General features: G+C 42.4%; 1 protein-coding gene across 1 annotated transcript; it reads left to right on the top strand.

The window, feature by feature from the left end:
- Positions 1–3,551: 3,551 nt before the first annotated feature.
- Positions 3,552–17,297, top strand: LOC106565458 (coatomer subunit zeta-1). Its single transcript, XM_014132662.2, has 9 exons — positions 3,552–3,652; positions 3,916–3,984; positions 7,920–8,001; positions 8,200–8,291; positions 8,393–8,448; positions 10,033–10,110; positions 15,199–15,250; positions 15,368–15,406; positions 16,588–17,297. The coding sequence occupies exons 1-9, from the start codon at positions 3,635–3,637 to the stop codon at positions 16,633–16,635; spliced, it is 534 nt and encodes a 177-aa protein (XP_013988137.1). The 5' UTR covers positions 3,552–3,634; the 3' UTR covers positions 16,636–17,297.
- Positions 17,298–19,057: the final 1,760 nt, after the last annotated feature.

The raw sequence follows: 19,057 nt of genomic DNA, 5'->3' as shown, positions 1-19,057 counted from the left end.
TTAATCAGCTTCTTGATATACCACACCTGTAAGGTGGATGAATTATCTTGGGAAAGGATAAATGCTCACAAACAGGGATGTAAACAAATTTGTGCACAGAATTTGAGAGAAATAAACTTTTTGTGCGTATGAAAAATGTCTGGGATATTTTCTTTCAGCTCATGAAACATGGGACCAACACTTTACATGTTGCGTTTATATTTTTGTTCAGTGTATGTTGGTGGCAGTGATGGCTTAATCCTAGTAGTAGTTCTCAAGGATTTTGCAGTGTGCCTGATATTGGGGTGTTGGCACACAACGACTTCAGATGGGTAATATAGCCACCCATGCAAGATTTCTGGCTATTCAATCATCCCTTGGTCCCTTAAATCAATACATTTCTAGCATTAGGAGGCTGAAGAAATTTGCTCCTAAGACCCTCCTGATCTTTTAAAGATACACCTGTCGGGCTGTATCTCCGCCTGGTATGGCAATTGCATCGTCCGCAACAGCAGGGCTCTCCAGATGGTGGTACGGTCAGCCCAACGCATCACTAGGTGCACACTGTGTGCCCTCCAGGACATCTACAGCACCCATTGTCACGTGAAGGCCAAGAAGATAATCAAGGACCTATGCCACCCGAGCCACGGTCTGTTCACCCTGCCACAGCGTATTTTGCTCTGCTCATACAGTGGTGTAAAGTACTTAAGTAAAAACACTTTAAAGTACTACTTATGTAGTTTTTTTTAGGGTATCTGTAGTTCACTATTTATATTTTTGACAACTTTTACTTCACTATATTCCTAAAGAAAATAATGTGCTTTTTACTCCATACATTTTCCCTGACACCCAAAAGTACTTGTTACATTTTTTATGCTAAGCAGGATAGGAAAATAGTCAAATTCACACACTTGTGAGGAGAACCTCCCTGGTCATCCCTACTGCCTTTGATCTGTCAGACTCACATACTTAATTTGTGGGTGACTTTTACTTGAGTCATTTTCTATTAAGCTATCTACTTTTACTCAAATATGACAATTGGGTGCTTTTCCCAACATGTTCGGTTTTTCAGTGGGTGCTGCAGTACCCCGACTTCCTGCGTCTATGTACACACCATCATATATTATTTGACTGATGATAAAGAAATAGAAAATATTCCTGTAAAGGAATGTGTTAAATATTTAGGAATACATCTGTCAAAAAAACACTTACCAACATTTGAATTTCACTCCTAAAATTAAGAAAACCAAAAATATATTCAATAATTGGCTACAAAGAGATCTTTCTTGTCACGGGTGTCGTAGGGTTTAGACCAAGATGCAGCGGGAAAATGTATACTCATCTTTTATTAAAGGACAAAGGAAAACCAAAACGTATACAAAAACACGATGACAAAGAACAGGCCGGTAAGGCACAAAGCTATACACAGCAACAATCTCCCACAAAATCCCATGAGAAAACACATGCCTATTTATAGGACCTTCAATCAGCGGCAACGATAGACAGCTGCCTCCAACTGAAGGCCCCAACACCAATTAACTAAACATAGAAGTACAAACGACTAGACTGAACATAGAACAATAACCAAAACCCTGGACTAATAAATCAAATACCCCTCTACATAAACAACCACCCCGAACCATATAAACCAAATACATGAACACATACACAAACACACCCTGAACCACATAAAACAAATACCCCCTGCCACGTCCTGACCAAACTATAATAACAATTAACCCCTATTACTGGTCAGGACGTGACATTTCTATACTTGGGAGAGTACTTCTGTCCAAGGCAGAGGGACTGTCTCGTTTTGTGTACCCCTCATTATCGTTATGTGTAAATCCTGCTACTTGTAAAGAGATCAATAAGACCTTTCTTGACTTCATCGTGAAAAATAAGTCTCACAAACTAAAAAAGTCAGTCCTTTCTAACAAAAGAGCTGAAGGGTCTGGAAGTGTTGGATTTTGTTGACATAAATAACACTTTCAAGATAAACTGGTTGAAAAGATGTTTGATCAATACTGATTCAATATGGTATTTAATTCCAAATAATGTGTTTAATAAGTTGGGAGGTCTTCCATTTTTACTGAAATGTAATTATATTCCTGAAAGATTACCTGCTAAATTGGCTAGGTTTCACCAACAAGCTTTAATTGCCTGGAAAATATGTTTCCTGCACAATTTTTCCACACATAAAGCTCTTCTGGGGAATAATTCAGACATAACTGTAAGGAATAAGTCATTGTTCTACCCCAGCTGGCATGAGAGGAATATTGACTTTGTTCTTGATGTTTTTGACAACAAGGGTAATATTCTCACATATAAACAATGTATAACATTGAAAGAGTTTCCAATACCTTTCAGAGAGTTTATTTCTGTGATCAAAGCCGTTCCCAGTGGTCTAACTACACTAATGAAAACTCATCTTAGCTTTGGTAATGATCACAAAGTTTATCCAGAACTCAGATTGGAAGGCGTGGGCTTACTTGAGAAATCTTGTTGTAATAAATATATAAGACAAATTCTTCATTCACAAAACCAACTTACACCGAGAGGAACATTTTTCTGGAACATGCTTATTCCTGACATTGTCTGAAAAATGTATGGTTAAGGCCTTACAAATATTGTATACCAAACAAAGTTAAGGAATTGCACTTCAACATTTTACATAAGATATATCCATGTAATTCTATGATATCCAAATTTGTGGCTATTGATGATATCTGCGTTTTCTGTGAAAAAGAAGGTGAGAATCTGTCCCACTTGTTCTTTGAATGTAAATTTGTGTCAGAATTTTGGGGAAACCTTGCAAAATACTTATTTACCATTATGAACACTATCTATGTTTTGAACATGAAAGATATAATATGCTACTATTGCAATGAGAACAAGACCACTGAAATGATTGTGATTTTTTTTATTCTTGTTGCCAAATAATTCGTACACAAACAAAAATTCTATACCAAAATTAAAACAAATTTGGGATTGAATTTAACTATTTTATTAAAACATTAACCCTAGTGAACATTAACAAGAATAACATTTTCCTAAATCATTACAATAAGATTTTTTCATAGTGATTACAACTGCACTAGAATTGTTTATTTGTTTAATATATTTTTTTGTTTGTTCCAGTATTTCCTCGTTAATACCTGCGTTCTGTTTTGTATGATGTAAGAATGTAAATTGTTGATCTCTATTTTGAATAAAAAATAATAATACATTTTTAAAAAAGAAAGAAAAAAAACACACCATCATATATATTTATATTCTGGACTCTGACATTGCTCATCCTGTTATTTTTTTATTTTTGTGATTTGTTGGGTATTACTGCACTGTTGGAGCTAGAAACACAAGCATTTCGCTGCACCTGCGATAACGTTTGCAAAATAGTGGTATGCGACCAAAAGCATTTGATTTGACATAACGATTCAGGAGTACGTCATCAATTTAATTATTCTATCTTGTGTCGTCAAGACACCCTGTACAAAGGTGGCGACAAAGTCTGGGTAAATGCCATTTGAGGACCTGATTTGACTGATGTGAAAGGCAACCAACGGTATGTCTGCCTGACCGCATTTCTGTGTTTGCACCAATCACAGAGAGAGAGTTTTGTCCCTGAATCCACGTCATCTGGTAGTGAGACAAAATGGACGCACTCAGCCTGGTACTGTCAGCGCTCTCATAACATGCTATATATGTTGATATTTGTGATTTGAATGACACTATGATATTGATGCATCAGGGGTAGTTGCCATTGTTAGCCCAACAATGTAGAAAGACACAGTTTAACTCGCTAGTTCACAGAATTAGTAGTTAGCTAGCCGGCATGTTATGATGTTGTCAGATTGCAACTGATCAGTCAGCTCTTGTCGTTGAAGTTGTTTGGCATCATGTTCACTGAACAAAATACAACATTCTCTTCATCAGGAACCCACTCTGTACACCGTGAAGGCTGTGCTCATCCTGGACAATGACGGGGAAAGACTTTACGCCAAGGTAACTAGCTAATCAACAGCAATGAATGAACTACCAGCACCTGCCCACACAGTCAATATGCTTCAAATCAAATCTTATTTGTCACATTACCGTGAAATGCTTACTTACAAGCCCTTAACCAACAATGCAGTTTTAAGAAAATACCCCCCAAAAAAGTTAGATAAGAATAACAAATAATTAAAGAGCATCAGTAAATAACAATAGCGGGGCTATATACAGGGGGTACCGGTACAGAGTCAATGTGCGGGGTTACCGGTGTCGAGGTAATATGTACATGTAGGTAGAGTTAGTAAAGTGACTATACATAGATAATAACAGAGTAGCAGCAGCAGCATAGAAGGGGGAGCAATGCAAATAGTCTGGGTAGCCATTTGATTAGCTGTTCAGGAGTCTTATGGGTTGGGGTAGAAGCTGTTTAGAAGCCTCTTGGACCTAGACTTGGCGCTCCAGTACTGCTAGCCGTGCGGTAGCAGAGAGAACAGTCTATGTCTGGGGTGGGTGGGGTCTTTGACCATTTTTAGGGCCTTCCTCTGACACCGCCTGGACTAGAGGTCCTGGATGGCAGGAAGCTTGGCCCCGGTGAAGTACTGTGCTGTACGCACTACCCTCTGTAGTGCCTTGCGGTCGGAGGCGGAGCAGTTACCATACCAGTCAGGAGGTCTTGATGGTACAGCTGTAAAACATTTTGAGGATCTGAGGACCTATGCCAAGTCTTTTCAGTCTCCTGAGGGGGAATAGTTTTTGTCGTGCCCTCTTCACGACTGTCTTGGTGTGCTTGGACCATGTTAGTTTGTTGGTGATGTGGACGTCAAGAAACTTGAAGCTCTCAACCTGCTCCACTACAGCCCCGTCGATGAGAATGGGGGCGTGCTCGGTCCTCCTTTTCCTGTAGTTCACAATCATCTCCTTTGTCTTGATCACATTGAGGGAGAGGTTGTTGTCCTTGCACCACACGGTCAAGTCTCTGACCTCCTCCCTATAGGCTGTCTCATCGTTGTCTCACTGTTGTGTCATCAGCAAATGTAATGATGGTGTTGGAGTTGTGCCTGGCCATGCAGTCATGAGTGGACAGGGAGTACAGGAGGGGACTGAGCACACACTCCTGAGGGGCCCCCGTGTTGAGGATCAGCGTGGCGGATGCGTTGTTACCTACCCTTACCACCTGGGGGTGGCCCGTCACGAAGTCCAGGATCCAGTTGCAGTGGGAAGTGTTTAGTCCCAAGGCCCTTAGCTTAGTGATGAGCTTTGAGGGCACTATGGTGTTGAGTGCTGAGATGCAGTCGATGAATAGCATTCTCACATAGGTGTTCCTTTGTCCAGGTGTGAAAGGGCAGTGTGGAGTGCAATAGAGATTGCATCTTCTGTGGATCTGTTGGTGCGGTATGCAAATTGTAGTGGGTCTAGGGTTTCTGGGATAATGGTGTTGATGTGAGCCATGACCAGCCTTTCATAGCATTTCATGGCTACAGACATGAGTGCTACGGGTCAGTAGTCATTTAGGCAGGTTACCTTAGTCCCTGTGCCCAAGAACACTATGGTGGTCTGCTTGAAACATGTTGGTATTACAGACTCAGACAGGAAGAAGTTGAAAATGTCAGTGAAGACACTTGCCAATTGATCAGTCCATGCTCGGAGAACACATCCTGGTAATCCGTCTTGCCCTGCTGCCTTGTGAATGTTGACCTGTTTAAAGGTCTTACTCACATCGGCTGCGGTGAATGTGATCACACAGTTGTCCGGAACAGCTGATGCTCTCATGCATGTGTCGGTGTTACTTGCCTCGAAGCGAGCATAGAAGTTATTTTCCTCGTCTGGTAGGCTCGTGTCACTGGGCAGCTCTGGGCTGTGCTTCCCTTTGTAGTCTGTAATAGTTTGCAAGCCCTGCCACATCCGACGAGCGTCGGAGCCGGTGTAGTACGATTCGATCTTAGTCCTGTATTGACGCTTTGCCTGTTTGATGGTTCCTCATAGCGGAATTTCTTATAAGCTTCCGGGTTAGAGTCCCGCTCCTTGAAAGCGGCAGCTCTACCCCTTAGCTCAGTGCGAATGTTGCCTGTAATCCATGGCTTCTGGTTGGGGTATGTACGTACAGTCACTGTGGGGACGACATCCTTGATGCACTTATTGAGAAAGTAAGTGACTGATGTGGTGTACCACTCAATGCCATCAGAAGAATCCCGGAACATATTCCAGTCTGTGCTAGCAAAACAGTCCTGTAGTTTAGCGTCTGCTTCATCTCACCACTTTTTTATAACTGAGTCACTGGTGCTTCCTGCTTTAATTTTTGCTTGTAAGCAGGAATCAGGAGGATATAATTATGGTCAGATTTGCCAAATGGAGGGTGAGGGAAAGCTTTGTAAGCATCTCTCTGCTTCACAGCATGTCAATATTCATACAGCTGCATGAGTAGATGCAAAGTAGCCAACATAGTTTTGTAATTTTACATTCAGCTGACTACCTGGGTAACAAATTGCCTGTGTGCTCAAACTGTGATTTATTTTGTGACACTGTCAGTGCTTGACTTGGACTGAAATAGGTTCTGGTTCTCATTTTGGATGCTGGTACTGTTTATATTTAGGTGCAGGAGCTCTACAAGCTCAAGCAGTATAACATTTGAGTTGCAAGTACTCTGTTCCGGTGAGCTCCTGCCCAAGTCAAGCACTTGACACACAGTATTCACACCCCTTGACTTTTTTCACATTTATTGTTACAGCCTGAATTTAAAATGGATTCATTTGAGATTTAAAAAAATGAAAAGTTGAAATGTCTTGAGTCAATAAGTTTCCAACCCTTCCCTTATGGCAAGCCTAAATACGTTCAGGAGTAAACATTTTCTTAACAAGTCACGTAATAAGTTAAATGGACTCTGTGTGCAATAATAATGGATTACATGATTTTTGAATGATTACACAATTTCTCTACCCAACACATACAATTATCTGTATTGTTCCTCAGTCGAGTTCAGAATTTCAAGCACAGATTCAACCACAATGACCAGGGAGGTTTTCCAATGCCTCGCAAAGAAGTGCACCTATTGGTAGATGGGTAAAAAATGTAAATCAGACACTGAATTTCCCTTTGAGCAGTGGTGTAAAGTACTTCAGTTGTTTTTGGGGGTATCTGTACTTTACTATTTCTATTTTTGACTACTTTTACTTCACTACATTCCTAAATAAAATAATTTACTTTTTACTCCATACATTTTTCCTGACACCCAAAAGTACTCGTCACATTTTGAATGCTTAGCAGAATAGACAAATTGTCAAAATCACACACTTATCAAGAGAACGTCCCTGGTTATGCCTACTGCCTCTGATCTTGCAGACTCACTAAACACACGTACTTTGTTTGTAAATTATGTTGGAGTGTGCCTCTGGCTATCTGTAAATAAATTAAGAAAATTATGCAGTCTAGTTTGCTTAACATAAGGAATTTGAAAGTATTTATGCGTTTACTTTTGATACTTAAGTTTATTTAAACCAAATAGTTTGACTTTTACTCAAGTAGTATTTTACTGGGTGACTTTTACTTGAGTCATTTTCTATTAAGGTATCTTTACTTTTACTCAAGTATGACTTAAATCCATTCGGAAATCTATGGCAAAACTTTAAAATGGCTGTCTAGCAATGATCAACAACCAACTTGACAGAGCTTAAGAGTTTACAAAAAGAATAGTGGGCAAATATTGTATAATACATGTGTGCAAACCTCTTAGAGATTTACCCCAAAAGACTCAGCTGTAACCGATGCTAAAGGTTATTCTAACATGTATTGACTCAGGGGGGTTGAATACTTATCTAATAAAGATATATTATTGTTTATTTACATGAATCAAAAAAAAAAAATTCCCATTTTGTAACAACAAAATGAGGCAAGGGGTGTAAATACTTTCTGAAGGCACTGTATGTGATCTCCGTTTGACTTCTGCCCCACAGTACTATGATGAAACCTATCCCACTGTGAAAGAGCAGAAGGCTTTTGAGAAGAACATCTTCAACAAGACACACCGCACAGACAGTAAGATGTTTTTTCGGCCTAATGAATCATATGCACTTCAGTTTACATTATGGCCACAGGCTTCAGTACTTGCTATTTCATCTCTTGCCAAAGGCTTTGAGTGCCGATCTGTTTTCAATTGCATGAAGGCTTCTGTGTATAACTGGTATAAGGAAGCTGTTGTATCAGAGACTGAACTCTCTCCGCTTCTTTACCCAGGTGAGATAGCACTCCTAGAAGGTCTTACCGTTGTCTACAAAAGCAACATTGACCTCTACTTTTATGTTATTGGCAGTTCACATGAAAATGAGGTAGGCTGAGGGTGGTATGCAAACAAAACACAATGAAACATTGCCTATGTTGGCTTGTTTCTCCCACAATACATTGATACGTTTTTTATTTGTTCCCCCAGTTGATGCTTATGTCAGTGCTTAATTGTCTGTTTGACTCGCTCAGCCAGATGCTAAGGTAAGACTGCACTTTATTTACACTGAACACAAATATAAATGCAACAATTTTAAAGATTTGACTGAGATGCATACAGTTCATATCAGTCAATTGAAATAAATTCTTTACGCTCTAATCTATGGATTTCACGTGACTGACCTTTAAAAATATAAAGTAGGGGCGTGGCTCAGAAAACCAGTCAGTATCTGGTGTGACTGCCGTTTGCCTCATTCAGCGCAACACATCTCCTTCGCATAGAGTTGATCAGGCTGTTGATTATGACCTGTGGAATGTTGACCCACTCCTCTTCGATGGCTGTGCGAAGTTGCTGGATATTGGCGGAAACTGGAACATGCTGTCGTACACATCAATCCAGAGCATCCCAAATATGCTCAATGGGTGACATGTCTGGTGAGTATGCAGGCCATGGAAGAACTGGGACATTTTCAGCTTCCAGGAATTGTGTACAGATCCTTGCGACATGGGCCTGTGCATTATCATGCTGAAACATGAGGTGATGCGGCAGATGAATGGCACGACAATGGGCCTCAGAATCTCATCACGCTATCTCTGTGCATTCATTTTCCATTGATAAAATGCAGTTGTGCTCGTTATCCGTAGCTTATGCCTGTCCATACCATAACCCCACCTCCACCATGGGGCGCTCGCCCACATGACGCCACACTGGCACGTCTGCTATCTGCACGGTACAGTTGAAACTGGGATTCATCCGTGAAGAGCACACTTCTCCAGCGTGCCAGTGGCCATCGAAGGTGAGCATTTGCCCATTGAAGTGTTGTGACGCCGAACTGCAGTCAGGTCAAGACCCTGGTGAGGACGACGAGCACGCAGATGAGCTTCCCTGAGATGGATTCTGACAGTTTGTGTAGAAATTCTTCGGTTGTGCAAACCCACAGTTTCATCAGCTGTCCTGGTGGCTGGTCTCAGACGATCCCGCAGCTGAAGAAGCTGGATGTGGAGGTCCTGGGCTGGCGTGGTTACACTTAGTCTGCGGCTGTGAGGCCGGTTGGACGTACTACCAAATTCTCTAAAACGATGTTACGGCTTATAGTAGAGAAATTACAAGCATTTCGCTACACCTTCAATAACATCTGCTAAACATGTGTATGTGACCAATAAAATTTGTTTTGAATTTAACATTCTATGCTCTGGTAGACATTCCTGCAGTCAGCATGCCAATTTCACGCTCCCTCAAAACTTGAGACATCTGTGGCATTGTTGTGTGACAAAGCTGCACATTTTAGAGTGGCCTTTTTATTGTCCCCGGTACAAGGTGCACCTGTGTAATGACATGCTGTTTTAATCAGCTTCTTGATGTAACACCTGTCAGGTGGATGGATTATCTTGGCAAAGGAGAAATGCTCACTAACAGGGATGTAAACACATTTGTGAATGAAATAAGCTTTTTGTGTGTCTTTTATTTCAGCTCATGAAACATGGGACCAACACTTTACAATTGCGTTTTACAGTTTTTGTTCAGTGTAGTTGAATAAGCAACTGAATGCGACATTTGTAACACTTTTGTTAGTTTCCATAGAGAGGTCATGATGTGTGTTTAAGCTCCCTTTCTTTGTCCTCCTGCAGGAAAAATGTTGAGCGGCGGGCCTTGCTGGAGAACATGGAGGGCCTGTTCCTGGCAGTGGATGAGATTGTGGATGGGGGGTAGGTAGAGCACTTATCTCACCCCAAAGCAGGGGTCTCTGGAGCTCTGTATTCTCCTCTAGTATGTCCTTTGACTCCCTGACCAACCCAACTTTTCCATCTAGAATAGAGTACAAGGATACAAGACATGGCTGGACATTCATGCCTGGATGCTTTCAAAGACAGACATCTCACTATGCAGTGCCTTGCAAAAGTATTCATCCCCCTTGGTGTTTTTCCTATTTTGTTGCATTACAACCTGTAATTTAAATGGATGTTTATTTGGATTTCATGTAATGGACATACACAAAATAGTCCAAACTGGTGAAGTGAAATGAAAAAAAATTACTTCACCCCCTTTGCTATGAAGCCCCTAAATAAGACCTGGTGCAACCAATTCAAATCAAATTTATTTATATAGCCCTTCGTACATCAGCTGATATCTCAAAGTGCTGTACAGAAACCCAGCCTAAAACCCTAAACAGCAAGCAATGCATGTGAAAGAAGCACGGTGGCTAGGAAAAACTCCCTAGGAAAAACTCCCTAGAAAGGCCAAAAACCTAGGAAGAAACCTAGAGAGGAACCAGGCTATGAGGGGTGGCCAGTCCTCTTCTGGCTGTGCAGGGTGGATATTATAACAGAACATGGTCAAGATGTTAAAATATTCATAAATGACCAGCATGGTCAAATAATAATAATCATAGTAGTTGTCGAGGGTGCAACAAGCACGTCCGGTGAACAGGTCAGGGTTCCATAGCCGCAGGCAGAACAGTTGAAACTGGAGCTGCAGCACGGCCAGGTGGACTGGGGACAGCAAGGAGTCATCATGCCAGGTAGTCCTGAGGCATGGTCCTAGGGCTCAGGTCCTCCGAGAGAAAGAGAGAATTAGAGAGAGCATATTTAAATTCACACAGGACACCGGATAAGACAAGAGAAATACTCCAGATGTAACAGACTGACCCTAGCCCCCCGACACATAAACTGCTGCAGCATAAATACTGGAGGCTGACACAGGAGGGATCAGAAGACACTGTGGCCCCATCCGACGATACCCCCGGACAGGGCCAAACAGGCAGGATATAACCCCACCCACTTTGCCAAAGCACAGCCCCCACACCACTAGAGGGATGTCTCCAACCACCAACTTACCGTCCTAAGACAAGGCCGAGTATAGCCCACAACGATCTCCGCCATGGCACAACCCAAGGGGGGGGCGCCAACCCAGACAGGAAGACCACGTCAGTGACTCAACCCACTCAAGTGACGCACCCCTCCCATGGACGGCATGGAAGAACACCAGTAAGCCAGTGACTCAGCCCCTGTAATAGGGTTAGAGGCAGAGAATCCCAGTGGAAAGAGGGGAACCGGCAAGGCAGAGACAGCAAGGGCGATTCGTTGCTCCAGCCTTTCCGTTCACCTTCACACTCCTGGGCCAGACTATACTTAATCATAGGACCTACTGAAGAGATAAGTCTTCAGTAAAGACTTAAAGGTTGAGACTGAGTCTGCGTCTCTCACATTGGTAGGCAGACCATTCCATAAAAATGGAGCTCTATAGGAGAAAGCCCTACCCCCAGCCGTTTGCTTAGAAATTCTAGGGACAATTAGGAGGCCTGCGTCTTGTGACCGTAGCGTACGTGTAGGTATGTACGGCAGGACCAAATCGGAAAGATAGGTAGGAGCAAGCCCATGTAATGCTTCGAAAGTCACATAATTAGTTAAATAAAGTCCACTTGTGTGCAATCTAAGTGTCACATGATCTGTGTGTGTGTGTGTGTGTGTGTGTGTGTGTGTGTGTGTGTGTGTATATACACACTGCTCAAAAAAATAAAGGGAACACTAAAATAACACATCCTAGATCTGAATGAATGAAATAATCTTATTAAATACTTTTTTCTTTACATAGTTGAATGTGCTGACAACAAAATCACACAAAAATAATCAATGGAAATCCAACCCAGGGCCAACCGCACCAGCATATGGTCTCACAAGGGGTTTGAGGATCTCATCTCGGTACCTAATGGCAGTCAGGCTACCGCTGGCGAGCACATGGAGGGCTGTGCGGCCCCCCCAAAGAAATGCCACCCCACACCATGACTGACCCACCGCCAAACCAGTCATGCTGGAGGATGTTGCAGGCAGCAGAACATTCTCCACGGCGTCTCCAGACTCTGTCACATGTGCTCAGTGTGAACTTGCTTTCATCTGTGAAGAGCACAGGGCGCCAGTGGCGAATTTGCCAATCTTGGTGTTCTCTGGCAAATGCCAAACGTCCTGCACGGTGTTGGGCTGTAAGCACAACCCCCACCTGTGGACGTCGGGCCCTCATACCACCCTCATGGAGTCTGTTTCTGACCGTTTGAGCAGACACATGCACATTTGTGGCCTGCTGGAGGTCATTTTGCAGGGCTCTGGCAGTGCTCCTCCTGCTCCTCCTTGCACAAAGGCGGAGGTAGTGGTCCTGCTGCTGGGTTGTTGCCCTCCTACGGCCTCCTCCACGTCTCCTGATGTACTGGCCTGTCTCCTGGTAGCGCCTCCATGCTCTGGACACTACGCTGACAGACACAGCAAACATTCTTAGCTCGCATTGATGTGCCATCCTGGATGAGCTGCACTACCTGAGCCACTTGTGTGGGTTGTAGACTCCGTCTCATGCTACCACTAGAGTGAAAGCACCGCCAGCATTCAAAAGTGACCAAAACATCAGCCAGGAAGCATAGGAACTGAGAAGTGGTCTGTGGTCACCACCTGCAGAACCACTCCTTTATTGGGGGTGTCTTGCTAATTCCCTATAATTTCCACCTGTTGCCTATTCCATTTGCACAACGGCATGTGGAATGTATTGTCAATCAGTGTTGCTTCCTAAGTGGACAGTTTGATTTCACAGAAGTGTGATTGACTTGGAGTTACATTGTGTTGTTTAAGTGTTCCCTTTATTTTTTTTGAGCAGTGTATATATTTACTTACTTACTTACTTCTTTGTTCTGAAAGGCCCCAGAGTCTGCAACACCATTAAACAAGGGGCACCACCAAGCAAGGAGCTCTCCAAACAGGTCAGGGACAAAGATGTGGAGAAGTACTGACCAGGGTTGGGTTATAAAAAAAATATCAGAACCTTTGAACATCCCACGGAGCACCATTAAATCCATTATTAAAAAATTGAAATAAACCTGCCAAGAGAGGGCCCGCCCACCAAAACTCATGGACCAGGCAAGGAGAGGATTAATCAGAGGGGCAACAAAGAGACCAAAGATAACCCTGAAGGAGCTGCAAAGCTCCACAGCAGAGATTGGAGTATCTGTCCATAGCACCACTATAAGCCGTACACTCCACAGAGCTGGGCTTTACGGAAGAGTGGCCAGGAAAAAAACATTGCTTAAAGAAAAAAATAAGTAAACACGTTTGGTGTTTACCAAAAGGCATGTGGGAGACTCCCCAAACATATGGAAGAAGGTACTCTGGTCAGATCAGACTAAAATGTAGCATTTTGGCCATCAAGGGAAACACTATGTCTGGCACAAACCCAACACCTCATCAGCCTGAGAATACCGTTTTTCATCGGCAGGGACTGGGAAACTGGTCAGAATTGAAGGAATGATGGATGGCACTAAATACAGGGGAATTCTTGAGGAAAACCTGTTTCAGTCTTCCAGAGATTTGAGACTGGGACGGAGGTTCACCTTCCAGCAGGACAATGACCCTAAGCATACTGCTAAAGCAACACTTGAGTGGTTTAAGGGGAAACTTTTTTAAATGTCTTGGAATGGCCTAGTCAAAGCCCAGATGTCAATCCAATTGAGAATCTGTGGTATGACTTAAAGATTGCTGTACACGAGCGGAACCCATCCAACTTGAAGGGGCTGGAGCAGTTTTGCCTTGAAGAATGGTCAAAAATCCCAGTGGCTAGATGTGGCAAGTTTATAGAGACATACCCCAAGAGGCTTGCAGCTGTAATTGCTGCAAAAGGTGGCTCTGCGAAGTATTGACTTGGGGGGGGGGATGAATAGTTATGCACGCTCAAGTTTTCTGTTTTTTTGCATCTTCAAAGTGGTAGGCATGTTGTGTAAATCAAATGATACATTTTTTTTTTATAATTTTAATTCCAGATTGTAAGGCAACAAAATAGGAAAAATGCCAAGGGGGCGAATACTTTCGCAAGCCATTGTAGCCAAGATGAAGAGGAAGACCAGAAGCAATTCTTTGGCAACCTGGGTCGTTCCACAAAATGATTCCCTTTTGATATTTTAAGTAGACATTGTGCACCAATATTGCTTTTTCAAAGCCTGTTATATTAAATGAAATATTGACCTCATCGAAAACATTTTTTTTATAAAGGCTTGCTGAAGTGCCACAATTCAGCATTTTGACATGTCCCTCTGTGACTTCTATGACGATGTTAACCCACTTAACCCCCAACATTTCTCCAGGTTTTCTCCATAGTAAAGCCCTAGTTATTTTGTTGCTTTGAAAAAGTCATTTCTGAAGATGATTATTTATTTCACTTGATTAGTGATTAATTTTAAGGGAAAATAAACCTATCCCTCATTTTTAAGGTCAATCGTGTTACTCTTTTTTATATAATGAAACAATACAAATGTTAAACAATTAAACATCTAATAGTGAAATCATAGTGTAAAAGCAGGTGAACTGGTTCTAACCCTTTTGGTAATTTCTTGTGTTTTTTGGTGGAAAACTGAGCAGGTCGAGCAGAACACGCCAACCCTGTTACCAATAGCTAGAAATGTTTTTTACCATCAAAATGTGTTTTTGAAGCTTGCATTCAATTGCCCCTCCCTGTTGCACACATCATGCTTCCATTTCCCCTGTCACAAGTGGATTTATGGCAGATTTAACATGAAATCGTCAACCCTGTTACTTTATTTCCACCACAGATGGATTTTTACCTGTTAAATTCTCTATTACATCATTTAAGGTTTCTGAGACTGGATAGGCTCTCAGTCCAATATAAATCAACCATCCTACTAGTCCAGAGCTAGGTGATACAATAGCCCCTCGAAGTAAGGTTATTTAGGGTTAGGGAGGATGCCCATTTTGCTTAGCATTTAGATGTCAGCCATTGAGAGTGATCTGTGCTCTTCTGTCTTCCAGAGTCATTCTGGAGAGCGACCCTCAGCAGGTGGTGTACCGTGTGGCCCTCAGAGTAAGACCATTGATCCTCCTCAGTCAAACACCACGGTTCTGTTATCATGGAGTACTGTGCTGCCCGGATGTCAACAACATTTAAATTTGACTATTTGTCTCTCTCTCACGTTTACAGGGGGATGATGTTCCTTTAACAGAACAGACTGTGTCTCAGGTAATTGCGCTTCTTATTTACGAGAAAATCTCATATCACCTAGTAAACCTAACCCTAACTTGTTAAAATTGTGTACAATTTATTTTAGTACTACTAATAATTAAGTGGGTGCTTACATTAGTCTTATTTCACACATGTACAAGTGTGTATTATACACATGTGAATTGTAAATATTTTGGGGGCATATCCCATTCCCCATGAGACACCCTCGGAGATTGGGGTCACAGCCAGGGACCAGCCATTATTGACAGCGACCCTGGAGCAATTAGGGTTAAGTACTTTGCTCAAGGGCACACCAACAGATTTTTTTTTCTTCACCTAGTCGGCTCTGAGATTTGAACCAGCAATCTTTCGGTTACTGGCCCAACTGCTTAACCGCTAGGCGACCTGCCGCCTAGTATACTGGAATTTAAACATGTATTTGATAGTAATGTGATTTGGATATCAGTGAACAACATGGCTGAGTGATGACTAGGTGGTTTGTCAGGCTGACAATCTTAAGCACATATTGTACCTTGTGCTTCCCAGCTCTTTTTATCCCTAAAATGCCCTCATTGGTCTGTTAGCTATTTAAAAAAAATATATATATTTCTCTCCAACAGTATATTAATCTACTACATTAGCTTTATTGTAATGAAAAGGGAAGAGAACAGAGGGGAGCGTACCCAGTGTAGCTGCTAATGAGGCTCCACTGTTAGCTAGACGGCATGTCTCCACACCTGGCAGGCTCTCTGAGCGCTACGCTGATGGATGCTCCCATCTGACAGGCATTTTACTGGCTGCAGGTGTCTCCCTCTCCCACTCTGTCCATTAATCGTCATCGCCAACCCTGGGCCCGCACGCCTCATAATGGTTACTGAGAGACTTTAGTCTGCAGAATTAAAATGATTCATTCATTGATGTATCGTTCTTGTGTGTAGTGGTATTACTGGTGTCATCACACCACCACTCTTCCCTCATATCACAGTAGGAAAGTTCTGGAAGCTTCCTTCAGTGTTTCATACTGTGTGGATTTTTTTCTACCTGTAGTTGAATTTTGAGGTGATGGACATTTGCCAAACTATACAGTTCTGCCTTATGTGGGTTGCTTACGGCTTTCATCTTCTATAAACAGTATTAGAGGGACACTAAACCAAACCGAGTTCTCCTCACTCTGTTTTTCTCTTATTTCTCTATTTCAGGTGCTTCAGTCTGCAAAAGAACAGATCAAGTGGTCCTTACTGCGATAGGAGAGTTGTCTCTGCTGTCACATACACACCTACCAACACTCACTCACCTGATAACATCATTCCTATTCCTGTGTGTCCCAGAGATCATTGCACTGAAGTCTTCTGATTGAGCCACCAATCAGAACCAGCCAGGCCTACTGTGGCATTTTCTATCCTCCATTTCCTATCTTGATTATCCATTCCCATGTGGTGGGAGATCCAGAGCTCTTATCGCCCAGACAACAGGATTCGTTTTTTTGTCTCAACTCCACACATCCTTACTGTCTCTATGGCTGTTGGTGATTCCAACCTTTTCTATTACAGTACCAACAAATGTGATCTGACCAGTATGAATCACCCAGTATTCACCTATTCCTCTGGGATTTGCCTATTTTAGTGGGCATGGTGTAGTAGCTGTGTTAATAATTGTATGGTATATGAAACTTGACTATTGGTAAAACACTGAGCCATCTCCTTGCTGTGCTCGTGTCTCTTTGTACACAACCTTTATTAGAGATTCCACTCAATGTGGCAACTTTTTGCTTGTGTAGTTGTGCATGAAGCATACATTCTGTGATTTTAAATGTGATCATTACAAAGATATCCAGGCTTTCTTTACGTTGTATTTCTCTTGTCGTTGTGAAAATAACTTGGATCAAATAAACTTTATTTAAACCAGCAAACATTTGATTGGTTTCTCTTGTTTGTGGTGCAGTAAAAGGTTTGTTTGTTGGGGAAAAGTTTGTGAGGCTATCTTTTGCCGCAGTAGGGCAGATGCTGCAGTTGAAAGGAATTACATCGCCACCTGCTGGGAGACAAAGCCACTACAGTGCACATGTCAGAGTAGTGACAGAGGACATACTAAGATATTTAAACAAATCATTCATACTGACTTGCGTCCAATCCAATGCATGTAGAAAAGTTGCTTAACAGCAGATTCGGACACCGTACGCATGACACCTCAATGGAAAGTAGGCATGACGATCACAACAGCTGAATGATCTATCTGCTAGAACGTGTTAGACTTTAGGAATCCCTGGTATACTCGCAGCAGGTACACATTTTCTCCCTGTGTGTGTGTGTTTCAAAATGTCAAAAGTTGAGACTAAAAGTGTGTATGAGGTTTGCATACTGAGTGTGCAGAGGGTAGGGAAAGGTCACAGGGAAGCGCTGCTGCCATCCTTTTAATTTCCATCAGGGAACGTTAGTGACACCTCCGAGCCGTCAAGGACTCATTTCTCATCGGCTAATTACCCCGGCAGAGCCATAAAGAGGCAGAGAGGTAATTTATATTGATTACACAGAAACCAGGATAATTGACTGAAATGCCACCGTTTGGCATGCTCCTATGTTTTACATACACACAGACCGGCAGCATCTGAGTGTGTGTGTGTGTGTGTGTCCTGCAGGTTGGTGCCTGTATCTAATAACAGGGAATGTTTACAAGTGTGTGAGTTGATGTATGTCAGAGGTCTATAATTAATGCCTATGATATGTGTATTATTGACAACGGGAATGTCCCATGGTTGGAGTTCTTGTCTGTCTGTTCAGGTCAGAATGAATATCTTCAGCGTCTACCCTGTCTTTATGTTTGCATCCGTCTGTAATTGTCCCACTTTCAAATCTTGACTTCTGCTTGCGTAAACTCAGATAAAAAAAGCTTGTGCTTAAATATACATTTACCATTTAAACTAGTGTCACCTGCACTATATACTATTAAACAATTCAGTGATCCTACACATTGATTCAGTGATCCTACACATTGATTCAGTGATCCTACACATTGATTCAGTGATCCTACACTTTGATTCAGTGATCCTACACATTGATTCAGTGATCCTACACCTTGATTCGGTGTCGAAAAATGTGGCGGCATAGATCTTCGTTAATCTTAGCTCATTTGCAAAGGCAAATAAATCAAGGGTTTTGGTTGACATCATCGGATCCACCACCATTAGCCGAAACGAGATGATTGAATGGCCACACTGTGCTATCAGGGATATTGGAGCAGGAGTCTGCCTGATTGCATTCTGCTCCCATCTGTGTTGCTGTTATTATGGCCCTGGAAGCTGTGCAAACCCAAGGCATGTGATAAAGGGGAGAGAAAGACATTCGTTAGGGGATGTGTTTTGCATAAACAAACCCCGAGGTGTGTGTGTGTGTGTGTGTGTGTGTGTGTGTGTGTGTGTGTGTGTGTGTGTGTGTGTGTGTGTGTGTGTGTGTGTGTGTGTGTGTGTGTGTGTGTGTGTGTGTGTGTGTGTGTGTGTGTGTGTGTGTGTGTGTGTGTGTGTGTGTGTGTGTGTGTGTGTGTGTGTGTGTGTGTGTGTGTGTGTGTGTGTGTGTGTGTGTGTGTGTGTGTGTGTGTGTGTGTGTGTGTGTGTGTGTGTGTGTGTGTGTGTGTGTGTGTGTGTGTGTGTGTGTGTGTGTGTGTGTGTGTGTGTGT

This window comes from Salmo salar, chromosome ssa12, assembly GCF_905237065.1.
Source record: "Salmo salar chromosome ssa12, Ssal_v3.1, whole genome shotgun sequence".
Taxonomy (NCBI): domain Eukaryota; kingdom Metazoa; phylum Chordata; class Actinopteri; order Salmoniformes; family Salmonidae; genus Salmo; species Salmo salar.
Note: the sequence above shows the minus strand (reverse complement) of the source record. Positions and strands in the feature narration are given on the sequence as shown.